Source organism: Gopherus flavomarginatus, chromosome 5 (genome assembly GCF_025201925.1).
Source record: "Gopherus flavomarginatus isolate rGopFla2 chromosome 5, rGopFla2.mat.asm, whole genome shotgun sequence".
Taxonomy (NCBI): Eukaryota; Metazoa; Chordata; order Testudines; family Testudinidae; genus Gopherus; species Gopherus flavomarginatus.
In genome coordinates this window covers 85,763,584-85,776,801 of record NC_066621.1, presented here as the reverse complement: position 1 = coordinate 85,776,801, position 13,218 = coordinate 85,763,584, and the positions used below count along the sequence as shown (strand labels likewise).

General features: G+C 43.6%; 1 protein-coding gene across 2 annotated transcripts in view; it reads left to right on the top strand.

Moving 5' to 3' along the window:
• The window catches only part of PHF21A (PHD finger protein 21A), a 261,567-nt gene that overhangs the window by 212,683 nt on the left and 35,666 nt on the right, over positions 1-13,218 (top strand). For both annotated transcript variants that reach the window (XM_050955342.1, XM_050955343.1), the window contains exons 7-9: positions 7,594-7,845; positions 10,543-10,629; positions 12,054-12,350. In XM_050955342.1, the coding sequence (XP_050811299.1) occupies positions 7,594-7,845; positions 10,543-10,629; positions 12,054-12,350 (636 nt within the window). The remainder of the gene's footprint in view (positions 1-7,593; positions 7,846-10,542; positions 10,630-12,053; positions 12,351-13,218) is intronic.

The window sequence follows — 13,218 nt, the reverse complement described above, 5'->3', positions numbered from 1 at the left end:
CCTGGCGCAGATCCCTATCACCTAGATGATCTCCCAGGCATGAACCCCACTGGTGTGGGACCGCTCACCATTGCAGCACTGGTCTCCACTGTCCCGGTACCACTTGATGGACAGATACTGATCCCCACACTCTAGGCATCAGTCTCCTGCGAGGGTCAGCCAGCAGACAGGCCTCCAGAGCCCCACCTTGATCACTGGAAGGGGACTGGTCCAAGTCAGAGCCGGAATTCAGTCCCTCGTTAAGGAAGCATGGATCTCAGTTGGCCCCAAAGCCCGGCATGACATCTGTGGTGGCAGCATGGCAGCAGGGCCAGTGGCCTGCTCAGTGGTCTTATTGGAATCCTTGGGGCATACCAGTGATGCTGGTTCCATACTCCCACCACTCCTCCCTGGCCACCTCAGACAAACCACTCCCAGCACCGGGTTCAAAGCACAGTGCAGAATCTGACACAGGAACAGCACAAAAGGTGCCAATGCCTAGGGAGCCATCCCCAGAAGGGGAAGGGGAAGCCACCCCTCCACCTGCGATGCCCTCGTTGTCTTCGTCACTGGATGAAGCAGTGGCAGGGACCTCCCAGACTCTTAGTCTTCTCCCCACAACTTTAAAGAGCACCAGGCTCTCCTTAAGAGAGTGGCTGACAACTTAAACCTGGAAATTAAGGAGTTGGCAGAGCAATCTGATGACCTTTTCAGTGTCATATCTTTCACCACCCAGGCCCACATCATGCTGCCGTCCACCCAAGGGTTCTCAAGATCACTAAGGCGTTGTGGCAGACCTCTTCCATTCTGCCCACTTCGAAAAGGGCAGAACAGAAGTATTATGTCCCTGCAGAGGGGTTTGAATACCTCTATACGCACCCACCTGCTGAGTCTCTGGTTGTGTCCACAGTCAACAAGAGGGACAGGAAGGGCAGGTGAGCAGAATGCCTAAGAATAAAGACGTCAAGAGACTGGACCTTTATGGCAGAAAGATTTATTACACGGACTTGGTGGCCAGGGTTGTTGCTTCTGCAGTGGTGATGTGGCACAGCTCTTGACTACAATCCTTGGGTTTATCGCAGGAGATGCAGCCCACTCTCCAGGACCTCCCGTATGAGGGAGCAGCGCTCTTTTCTGAGCTCACGGGTACAAGGCTGCATGACCTTAAAGACAACCGTGCCAGCCATCACACTCCACAGCAGGCTAGGAAGCAGCTCTCTCCTCCTCCTCCTAGGTCCTGGGGGCCTCCCTGAATGGGCACCTATAAGAGAAAGGACAGAGACAAGGGGTTTAAATAACGATGCTCCTCATCCTCCCGTTCACTTTCTCAGCCCAGTCCTTCAAGACATCATGGGAGCCAAACACAGGCATTCTGAGAGTGTGCTCAAGGATTACACCCCAGTCATACTCCAAGATCCACCGTCCTATTTTTCCCTCAACCGTCTGCGCCCCTTCTGGTCAGCCTGGTCACGAATAGCCTCGGACCGTTGAGTGCTCGACGTAATATCCTCAGGCTACATCCTACAGTTCTTCATTCCTCTTCAAGGACCCTTCTCATGAGCAACTCCTCGCCCAGGAGGTAGACAACCTCCTCGATATGGGGGCAGTAGAGGAGGTCCCTCGGGAAATGAGGGGAAAAGAGTTCTAATTCCATTATTTCCTAATCCTGAAAGCAAAAGGGGGCCTGCAACCCAACCTAGATTTGCGATGCCTCAACAAGCATCTCAAAAAGTTGAAGTTCCACATGGTTTCTGTAGCCTCCATTATTCCCTCCCTGGATCTGAGAGACTGGTATGCCGCTCTCAACTTAAAGGAAGCATATTTCCATATCTCCATCTTCTGAGAACACAGACGGTTCCTCCATTTTATGCTGGGCCAGCACCATTTCCAATTCCCAGCACTACCCTTTGGTCTCTCATCAGCCCTGAGAGTGTTTACAAAGTGCATGCCATCAGTGGCCATTTACCTGAGGCATTGGGGTATTCAGATTGATCTGTACTTCAATGACTGGTTCATCAAAAGCTGATCCTGGGATCAGATGTAGCAGCACCTTGATCTGGTTCACTCCACTTGTCACAATCTAGGTCTGTTAATAAATGTGAAAAAAGTCAACTTTAGTTCCAGTGCAGCACATAGAGTTCATTGGAGCAGTCCACTTGGTCCAGAGCCTTCCTCCCCGAAGTCCGATTGCGAGCCATGACAGACCTTATCTTGTACATGCGTGCCCACCCTCTCACCACCATTCACACATGCCTGAGGTTGTTGGGTCACATGGCAGTCTGTACTTACATGGTCCGGCACACATGGATTCACCTCAGGCCCCTACAGGCGTGGCTGTGGTTGGTCTGTATCCCCAACAGACACAACATAGACCTTGTAGTTAAGGTACTGGACCACATACTGTCATCAAACACATGGTGTTTGAATCCTGTATTGGGTGTTGGAGGGAGTCCCCTTTGTGGCCCCGGCCCCCTTGGTTACTCTAGTCTACAATGCCTCAGATCTGGGGTGGGGAGCCCACCTGGGAAATCTCAGCATGCAAGGTTGTTGGTTGAGTAACAGTCACTTCCTACACATAAACATCAGAGAGCTCAGAGCAGTTCGCTTGGCCTGCCAAGCTTTCTTGCCTCATATAAAGGGCAGGTTGGTTCAGATGCTGACAGACAACACTGCCCCAATGTTCTATATTGACAAGCAATGTGGAACACAATTGTCAGTCCTTTGCCAAGAAGCTCTCGGGCTGTGGAACTTCTGTGTTCAGCATGCCATTCATCTCTTAGCTGTGTATCTCCCTCGGGCCAGAAATGCATTGGCAGATTGTCTCAGCAAGACCTTCTCATCTCACCATGAATGGTCACTCCATCTGGAGGTGATCAGGATCATCTTCCAGTGGATTTGTTCACATCCAGGCAGAACAGGAAGTGCCACATTTTCTGCTCAATTCAGGGGATCGACAGAGGTTCCCTGTCAGATGCCTTTCTGCTCCCATGGTCGGGGGCCTTCATGTATGCCTTCACTCCAGTGCCATTAATCCATAGAGTCCTCATGAAGATCAAGCAGGACAGGGCAAAGGTGATTCTCATAACGCCGGCTTGGCTTCACCAGCACTGGTTCAGCACGCTACTGTACCTTTTGGTGGCCACCCCATTGCAGCTGCTGCTCCAGCTGGACCTGCTGTCTCAGAACCACAGCAGTTATCTGCACCCAAACCTCGCAGCTCTGTACCTGACATCTTGGCTGCTACATGGTTAAATGTGGAGGAGCAAGACGTTTGGCCGGTGTCCAACAGGTCCTGTTGGGCAGCAGAAAGCCCTCTACCTGGCCAAATGGAATCGGTTCACATGCTGGACCTTGAATAAAGCTATTCGGCCTGAGTGGGCCTCACTGCAGTTAATCCTGGACTACCTTCTGTATCTCAAACTCCAAGGCCTGTCTCTTTCATCTGTTAAGGTCCACTTGGCCGCTATTTCAGCCTTCCATCCACTGCTCCAGGGCAGGTTGGTTTTTGTTCAGGACATGGTGGTCAGATTCCTCAATGCCTTTGAGCGCCTCTACCCCACGTCCGGGACCCCATCTCTCCATGGGACCTGAATCTTGTTCTGTCGTGGCTCCTGGGTCCCCCCCCTCTGGCTTCCTCCCTCCTCTTCTCTTGGGAGGTTGTGCTTTTGGTTGCAATAACATCTGCCCACAGGATCTTTGAGATTAGGGCGCTTGCCTCAGAACTGCCCTATACGGTGTTATACAAGGACAAGGTCCAGCTCCGGCTGCACCCAGCATTCCTGCCCAAGGTGGTCTCACAGTTTCATCCAGGCCAGGACATATATTTACCTGTCTTCTTTCCAAAAACACATAAGTCAGAGGAGGAGCACAGGTTGCATTCTCTAGATGTCAGGAGGGCGCTAGCCTTCTACATTGAAAGGACTAAGCCATTCCATAAGTCAATGCAGTTATTCGTCGTGGTGGCGGACAGGATGCAAGGTCATTCAGTGTCTGCTCAGAGAATTTTGTCCTGCATAATTGCCTGCATTTGCTGCTGCTATGATCAGGCAAAAGTGTCTCCTTCGGTGATTGTGACCGCCCCCTCAACCAGGGCACAAGCTTCTTCAGCAGCTTTCCTAGCCCAAGTGCCTGTCCAGTATATCTGCAGGGCCACTAGTTGGTTGTCCATCCACACGTTTACGTCTCATTACATGCTTACCCAGCAGGCCCAAGATGATGCAGGCTTTGGTAGAGCAGTGTTGCAGGCCGCACAACCATGAACTCCAACCCCACCTCCTGGGGTACTGCTTGTGAGTCACCTAGAATGGAATCAACATGAGCAAGCACTTGAAGAAGAAAACATGGTTACCTACCTTTTGTAACCGTTGTTCATCGAGATGTGTTGGTAATATCCATTCCATTCCCCACCCTTCTACTCCTCTGTCAGAGTTACAGGAAAGAAGGAACTGAGAGAGCATAGGGTCATTGACGCTTAATATACTGACACATGAGCGTGGCACTCCGGAGGGCGCCACTGCCAACCACATTTGCAGCGGTGTTGGGAGTGGTGCATTATGGGCAGCTATCCCAGCATTCATGTGTCTGCAGCGTGCTTTTCAAAAGAGGGGAGTGGGGTGGAGTGTGACGGAGCATGGGGGAAAGAGAGAATGGATTTTTGGAACTGACACTGTGTCAGCTCCCTGCCTTGCAAGTTCCGACCCCTTCCCCCACTCCTCTCTCATTCACTAAATGCAAATAGCCTTCTTTGTTTTTTTCCTCACAGACCAGATAAGCAGCACCTCCGAATCGGATTTCCCGCCCCCACCCCCGCAAGCCGTGCTGCTTCTCTCCTCAAGCAAACACTAGCTGTGGACATTCATCCCCCTGCCTGCCTCTGATTGAGCAAACAGTAGCTGTGTTTGTTTTTTAGATAAGCAGCTCTGGGAGCCCCGAGTTCACAACAAAACAAAGAGAGGCAACAAAACAAAGAGTGTTATCTTTACTTAAAAGCATTATGGGAAAATTCCGGAGGTCAGTTACAGCGTAATAAGATTAATCACTGTTTACACTGGCACTCCAGCGCTGCAGCACCAACGCTGTTCTCTTTATTCCCCTTGTTGAGGTGGAGTACAACCAGCGCTGTAGCCAGGGAGATACAGCGCTGTATGTGCCTTGCCAATGTGAACGGGGAGTAAGTTACAGCGCTGTAAAGCCACCACCAGCGCTGTAACTCTCCAGTGTAGCCAAGCCCTAACAGACGTATTGGAGCATGAGCGTTCGTGGGTGAATACCCACTTTGTCGGATGCATCCGATGAAGTGGGTATTCCAATACGTCTGTTAGTCTATAAGGTGCCACAGGACTCTTTGCTGCTTTTAAAGTTATGAATGGGGTTGATAAAACTTATAAAGGGTCAAATTCACTGCTAGTGCAAATAATTCACATGTGAGAGGTTCAAAAACTAGAGGATATAGTCTAAACAGTAGGAAATTAGAAGAATACTGGTAATTAGGGCAAAATAAATTCCTGAATAATATAATAAACATAATGAAAAAGTTACCTGGGAAAACAGTTGAAATTACACATGGATTTGTTTTTAAGGAGGGGAAAGAATGGTGAGATTAAAATAAGTCGACACAAAGCAGGCATGTTAGCACCAGAAAAAAGTATCACCTGATACCTGGCCCAACATTTCTTCTGTTCTAGGGCATCGTAGTATTTGCATCAGAGAGATGCAGGCCATGGTTTTCATTTTGTACTGGGAACATTTGATCTTTGATGAAAAGTCTGGAAAGATGCACTGACATCAATATAGTAGATCTGATGAAAAAGAAAGCAAGTTCATTCACTGGTTCTTTTAGCTGCCATTTATCTCCATTTTTTTTTAAATGTATATTTTTATCTGGCATCATTTAATCTGGAAATACTTGCTTTGTTCTCTTCTGCATTATTATTTCTCCTTTCCGATCTCTCCTTAACAAATATTTCAGTAAAAGTAAAATTTAAAGGAAAATATTGCAGGTGTAGTCTCTTTGGCCCAGATTTTTAAAGGTGCTTAGGCATTGCTTTGCTCAGTGTTGCAATGCCTAACTGATTTGGGAGCCTAAATCTCATTTTAAAATGGGATTTAGGCACTTGGGAGACAAATGCCTATTTAACGTTGATGGGATTTAGATAAGGTGCCTAAATCACTTTTGAAAATGATATTTAGATTCCTAAACCAGTTAGGCATTGCAGCTCTAAGCACAGCACTACCTAAATATATTTAAAAATCTGGGCCTTAACATGTAAATCTTGGGAATTACAAACAATAATAAGCAACAGCTGCATTTTGTTTATACATAAGTCATCCTAATATCTTGTTTTTCTTACTTAAAAAACTCCAGTTTACATATTGTATGATCTACACAAGGTCAAAAAACTTTTTACACAGTTCTTTTTTACTTGCTTTACACAATTCTTGCTTTTACAAATTTCGCGTTATTAGGGTTATAGCTAGCCTAACTCTGGCTAAAAAAAACTGTCATGCATTAAGATCTCCTACAAATCCCTGTCAGTTATTTCTTTACTTCCACAATATTTGCAGCTGTAGTAGAATTAGGCATTTCATATGTGTGCTGGGACTAGAGGCTCCAAAATCGCTATCTTCAGGTCAGGCCAAGAGAAATCCCATTGTCCAAGAACCTAGGACAAGGAAAATTCCGGTATGAACAAGTGAAATTTAATTGCTTACTGCCTGTTGGACAAACTAAAAGTCAACACTTAAAATGCCAAGCTGCATCCAGCCTGAAGCTGAAAATAAAAACTGGCTCCCTCCCACATCAGTTTCCTTGTAACAGAAATAGTGATGGAGGATTTTTCCACCAAGCTTATTATTTTTCTAGTTTCCTTCTGTAGCCGCAGTTAGCTAGTTGGCCTCCTGCTCTTCTCAGGAAAGGGAATAGTCCAGATAGCTAAATTACTGTACATAAAACTAAAAATAAAAAATGGATATCCAAAATTGAGATTTAGCTTTGTCCTTAAAGATGTCAGTGTTAAAACTGAGATTTAGCTTTGTCCTTAAAGATGTCAGTGTTAAAATGTTTCCTCCTCCTTCCTCTACTAAAATGATCATTTTGGATAACTAAATTATCTGAAAAATAGAAAACTTTCCTCTAAAGGTTTGGATCTCAGCTGATCAGAGATGCTGGGACTGTTTCTTTGCTAGATGTGCTTCATAAATTTTCACATTTAAAGGATTGAAACTGAAACTTATGACAATATGCATGTGGCAATAATACAAAGCTAAAAGATGTAAGAAACGTGTTAAACCTCTACTAACACCTGATTAATCTCACAATGTGTTTTCCCATTGCGCATGCATACCATATGCATTGTTCACAATATTTTCTATATGATTGCAAGTTTTAGCAAAAGTTTATCTCAGAGCTTTCTCAGATGAGGGATTTTTTCCATCTCTCCAGTTTTTGCAGGCATAGGGTAAAGTGTATATATAGAGAGAGCAGACAGAATCAAAGCTGGTTTTTTCCTCCCATTTTTGCCTATCATTTCTGACTGACTGAGCTCAAGTATAAGCAACATCCTGTCCAATATGTAATGTTCCAGACTCTTAAGCTGTGTTTTCTGTTTCCCTTAGAAAACTGTAACTACAGCTTCTATGATCACCACTAAGACACTACCTCTTGTCTTGAAAGCAGCAACTGCAACCATGCCTGCCTCTGTTGTGGGTCAAAGACCTACCATTGCCATGGTTACTGCAATCAACAGTCAGAAAGCGGTCCTCAGCACCGATGCACAGAATACACCAGTCAACCTCCAGACAACAAATAAGGTTACTGGTCAAGGAGCAGAGGCAGTCCAAATAGTGGCAAAAAACACAGTTACTTTGGTAAGACAGAAGAAATAGTCTGTGTGTGTGTGAATGTGGGACTGTGTGCACCTGTGGAGCTGTGTGTATTTACAAAGGAGGACTACTTAAAATACTGCTTATAAATAGGCTGGTTTTGCCCCACAGAAGGAAAAATGAAGTCTTACACATAGGGACATGCAGTACCTCACTGATATTGTGAGGCTTAATTAGTTGAAATACTTTGAGAGCCTAAGGGAAAAATATTTATTATTTATGTATGTTAATATTTTTATTGAATTAAGTCATTGTTGTAGTCATTTTCTGTGTAAAGCTTACCCTAGAAGCTGGGTCTATGGAGGAATACTGTTACTAGTATGAAGTTTGTCCTAACTGATCTGCAGAGCTCTGTTGTGCTAAAATAGTTCTGGTTTTGGAGGCTTTGTGAACTTTATTTCTTTGGTTGGTATAGATCAGGGGTAGGCAACCTATGGCACAGGTGCTGAATTCGCCGCACGAGCCGATTTTCAGTGGCACTCACACTGCCCGGATGCTGGCCACCAGTCCTTGGGGCTCTGCATTTTAGTTTAATTTTAAATGAAGCTTCTTAAACATTTTAAAAACTTTATTTACTTTACATACAACAATAGTTTAGTTAGATATTATAGACTTAAAGAAAGAGACCTTCTAAAAACATTTAAAATGTATTACTGGCACGTAAAACCTTAAATTAGAGTGAATAGATGAAGACTTGGCACACCACTTCTGAAAGGTTGCTGAACCCTGGTATAAATCCTCGACTTATCTAATGTGTCAAACGTCTCTTGTTTTCTTTGCTCACTGAATCTACATAGAGTTAGGATACACCTCCCATCCTATCAAGTCTTCATTTACCACATCCTCTTACCAGGATCCAGCCATCATAAGCCTATATTATGGAAAGTGTCTCACTTTTGAGTATATCAGGCTTTGAGAGAGTGCCTAGCAGCTGCTATGTAACTGATCAGCTACACAGAATTCTGTTTAAAAACATAAACAATAGCAACTGTGGAATTGGGCATTTGGGTTTCTGAGACTAGAGACCAGGCAATTGAACAGAGCCATTACAGGGAAGTTTTACTTTGTGGATAGGCTGATCCAGGGCTTCATCAACAGTGAGGCCAATTTATATCGTAAATTTTCCTTTATAAAATAATATAGCTTTGATGGATGTAAATAATCAGTGTTTTGCTTCTAAATGAGCCAAATAGTTATATTTGGGGTGGAGAAATCTCTTTAAGTGGAGTCTTTTTCCACCATCCGCAATGATGTGGTTATCTCCCAGAAGAATTGATAAATCTCTGCTCAGGCTCAGTCCTTGCTGAATAACTTAATGTGGTCTACAGAGGTGACCTTTCTTTTAATAATCACTAATGATTAAAACTACAATTTAGTCACAAGTATTTTTAGTAAAAGTCATGGACAGATCACAGACAATAAACAAAAAGTCACTGCCAGTGACTTGTCCATGACTTTTACTAAAAATACTCCTAACTAAATCTTAGGTGCTGGGGGAGGGAGGATGCCCCAGAGGATGCTGCTGCTCTGGGGGCAGAGGGTAGTCCGGCGGACACTGCTGCTCCTGGGGCGGGAAGTGCAGCCCTAAGCCCCACCGCTGCCACTGCTGCTCCAGGCAGGGGGTGGCCTGTGGCCTTGCCGCTGCAGCTCTGGGGGGGGGGGGGGAGCAACTGGCCCCGGGGCCATCCCAGCTGCTAGAGCGGCCCTGGGGTCAGCTGTACCAGCCAGTATGGAAGTCATGGATGTCCTTCCGTGAACTCCATGAAAGACTCACAGCTTTACTAATTATATATGTTTCTATAGTGTTTCTATCAAGGATCTCAAAACATTTTCCCACGTATTAATTAAACCTTAACAGCACACTGGTGAAGTGTTAGTATTGCTATTTTACATTGCTGAACAGAGCTACAGAGAGGGGAAGCTAACATTTTCAAGTGTATGCTAAAGTTGTGTGTGTCTCAATTTTGGGTGCTCCACTGAAGACAACTGAGCTCTACTTCTCAGAGGTGTTGGGCCACAGTAGCTTCCACTGTTTTCAGTTAGAGTTGGGAGTGCTTAGCTTAGCCCCTCTAAAAATCAGGGCCAAGGTGTATCAAGCTGGATATTCAAAATTAAAAGCCACTTTTGAAAATTCAGGCCAAAGTTATTAATTCAGAGTCATGTACTGTGTCATTTACAATGCTTGAAATAGACGATGGGTTCTAGCTCCGAGACCTTGTTCTAACTACTAGAGACACTGCTTTATTTTTCTGCATATCATTCCACGTGAGAAGACAAAAGTGCGTTTACCATATGAAGGTCCATCTGGTGGGGCAGCCAAATCTGGTTTTACTTTCTGTCTTTTGTGAAGACAGTTTTGACTTGTAAAACAAATGTGAAAGTTCATTACCTTCAAAGGAAATTGTTTTAGATGGCAGAGCCTAGTATTATGTACATTTAGATGAAACAAAAGGATAGTTAGCTTCAATTTGCAATACAGGATGTGCAGGAACCAAAGTGTAAGGCCAGCTCTTTCTTTAATGTAGTTCTAATTCAGAAACTGTTGCTGTGAGAATTTATTTACAGTGAGGGAAACCAGCCTAAACTGAGGAGCATCAGGACTGAAAATACTATCAGTGTGCTAGGTTTTGATAAATAACTTCAAAGCTATTTTCCTCCTGTTGAACTCTAATGTTTGTATAGCAGGTTCAGGCTACACCTCAGCCCATCAAAGTGCCACAGTTCATCCCTCCTCCCAGACTCACTCCTCGTCCAAATTTTCTTCCACAGGTGAGTGTATCAAGAACAAGAAAGATAGGAGGGAAGTTGGCCATAAAGTAAATAAGGGATGTTTTCTTTTCATTTTATTACCTTCAGGATGTGTGAAATGAAACTACTGAAAGTGTAGGAACAGAATCAGTCTGTCGCGGAAGGCTGCAAAATCTCTCCAATCATCATTGCTCAGTATTCAAGAGCAGGTGAAGAGAAATAGCTGAAGTCTTTTCTGCAGCTTCCATTCTTTATACCATTTGCAACTGAGCAATACAGTTTTAAATTGTTTTACTTTGCACTGTTTTTAGAAAAGACACTAGTTGCTTCTTCACATTTTTTGATGTTACAAGGAGCAAGGGGGTATTACTGGGAGTACTGCGATGAAATTAAGAAAGGAAAACTTTAGGCTGATTATCAGAACAAGACATTGGGACAGTAAATTCTGTTAATCTGTGACATAGTTTCCAGACATAAATGAAGGCTACACGCTGTATTTTGAGACATTAAAGGTAAAATGGACAAGATACCTGAAAATGTATGATGGGAAACAATATTTTATTGGTAGAGAGAGAGATTAGATGACCTAATGGATTTTGTTTCTACTTGCCTTTTCTGTAACTCTGAGATATGTGTATAATTGGGACTGTGCCAGGTATAGCCAAAGATAATGATGGTATAGGACCAGAAAATATTTTGGACCTGAATTTTGTAGAGCTGTTTCCTAGCTTCATACCTATGGATGTCTTCTCAAATATTATGCTTTACCATAGCATCAGAGAAAGAAAAGAGCAAGTGACAATATGGCTGTATTTACCAGTAAAGGCTTTGATATTTTCAGTGAGGGGGCAGTTTACTGTTCATAGTCTAGCAGGACTAGTTGTACGGTGTAAAAGGTTGCACAATGTATCTGCATAATGCATGAAGTTAACACAGGCCGTGGTGACCTATTCGACATCTCTGAAGACTTTGTTTTAGCTCTTGAGTCAGCTGTTTAGATATTAGATCTCTTGGTCACTGTAAAAAGTGCTACAATATTGAAAGCTGTGTAAAGCTTTTGAAATATACTTTCAAAACCATTTGCCCAAGTTGCTCCTGCAAATATTGCATGGGCATCTGTTGTCCTCACAAAATCAAAAAGTAGATTTGCACATACAAAACAGTTGGCATTAAACATGTAAATTACTATTTGGGCATGCAAATGTGTGCAGAAGCAAAAGCTGTGTGTGCAAATGTTATGGTTGGGTTTTATGCAAGCAAATTGAAAACGTGGTTCTTTATTGTTGTTGCACACTTATGACACTATTATAAAAATATGTTCTGTAAGAAATGTAGATAGTTTTGCAGAATTTAGACAAGCTGAGTCAAAAGATTTAAAACAGAGAATATATTCAATAAATTAATTTTAAATATATTTCTATTTGTCTGGGGGGTTTTCCTTGTAGGTTCGACCCAAACCAGTTGCCCAGAATAACATTCCTATTGCCCCAGCACCACCTCCGATGCTTGCAGCTCCTCAGCTTATTCAAAGGCCTGTGATGCTGACAACAAAGTTCACACCCAGCTCTTTACCCACCTCACAGAACTCCATACACCCAGTTCGTGTTGTTAATGGGCAGACAGCAACCATAGCCAAAACTTTCCCTATGGCACAGCTCACCAGCATTGTGATAGCAGCCCCAGGTACCAGGCTCGCTGGACCTCAGACTCTACAGATCAGCAAACCAAACCTTGAAAAACAGGTACAGATGGGCAATGTGTCTACTAAATGCTGCAGTTCTACTTTTGTGGGTTAATGCTGCCAAGGTGGAGAGGACTAACGATCATCAGGGGAGTTTTCAATGGAGAATTAAATATCAGAGTCGCACTAACAGTGACCAAATATTAATAATATAATGACTTTGGAGAGGGGATTAAGAGACAACCCCAGAACAGAAAGTTTGGCGTTCTTTCAAAGGCCCATTGGAATCATTACAGTTCTTCAGTGATTTGGTGCTCCCTCTACTGGATCAGCAGAAAATGTTCATCTGAGGTGTGCTGACATCTATGATGATGCCGACACACAGACAATATAGTAAACCAAAAGCCATGTTCATGTCAAGTCCTTTAGAAACACAGGAACAAAATATGTTTTTATTTCTAAACTTCTTTAAATTATAAACAATGGAGAGTAGAGGAATAAAAACTATTCAAAATATTTAACAAGGCCTGTTTAAGAGAATCCGACCACATTTGATTTGATGCTGGAGCCTGTTGATTTGTATTCTCCTCGGAATCCTCCTTTAAATTGCAGGGAAACAAAATGGCCAGTAGGCTTCTTGAGGTTGGTCAAGGCTCCCGTGACTGACCTGAGCTTGAATGGATGGAAGAAATGCCTCAAAAATAGAGTTTCTAGATATTTAGTTATTAAATCTCACTTCTAGAAAGAGCAAATGGGGAAGGCATCCTAAAAAATAATGTGCAACTTCAAATAAAATGATTTAATTGGGTCATGACTGTAGACTCTTCCAATTCAGTTCATGTGACATCTTTGGTTTCACTTCAAACACTTTCTTGTCGGTTAATGTACCTTGGAATTGTCCATGAAGCTATGGACAATCTTATGCACGA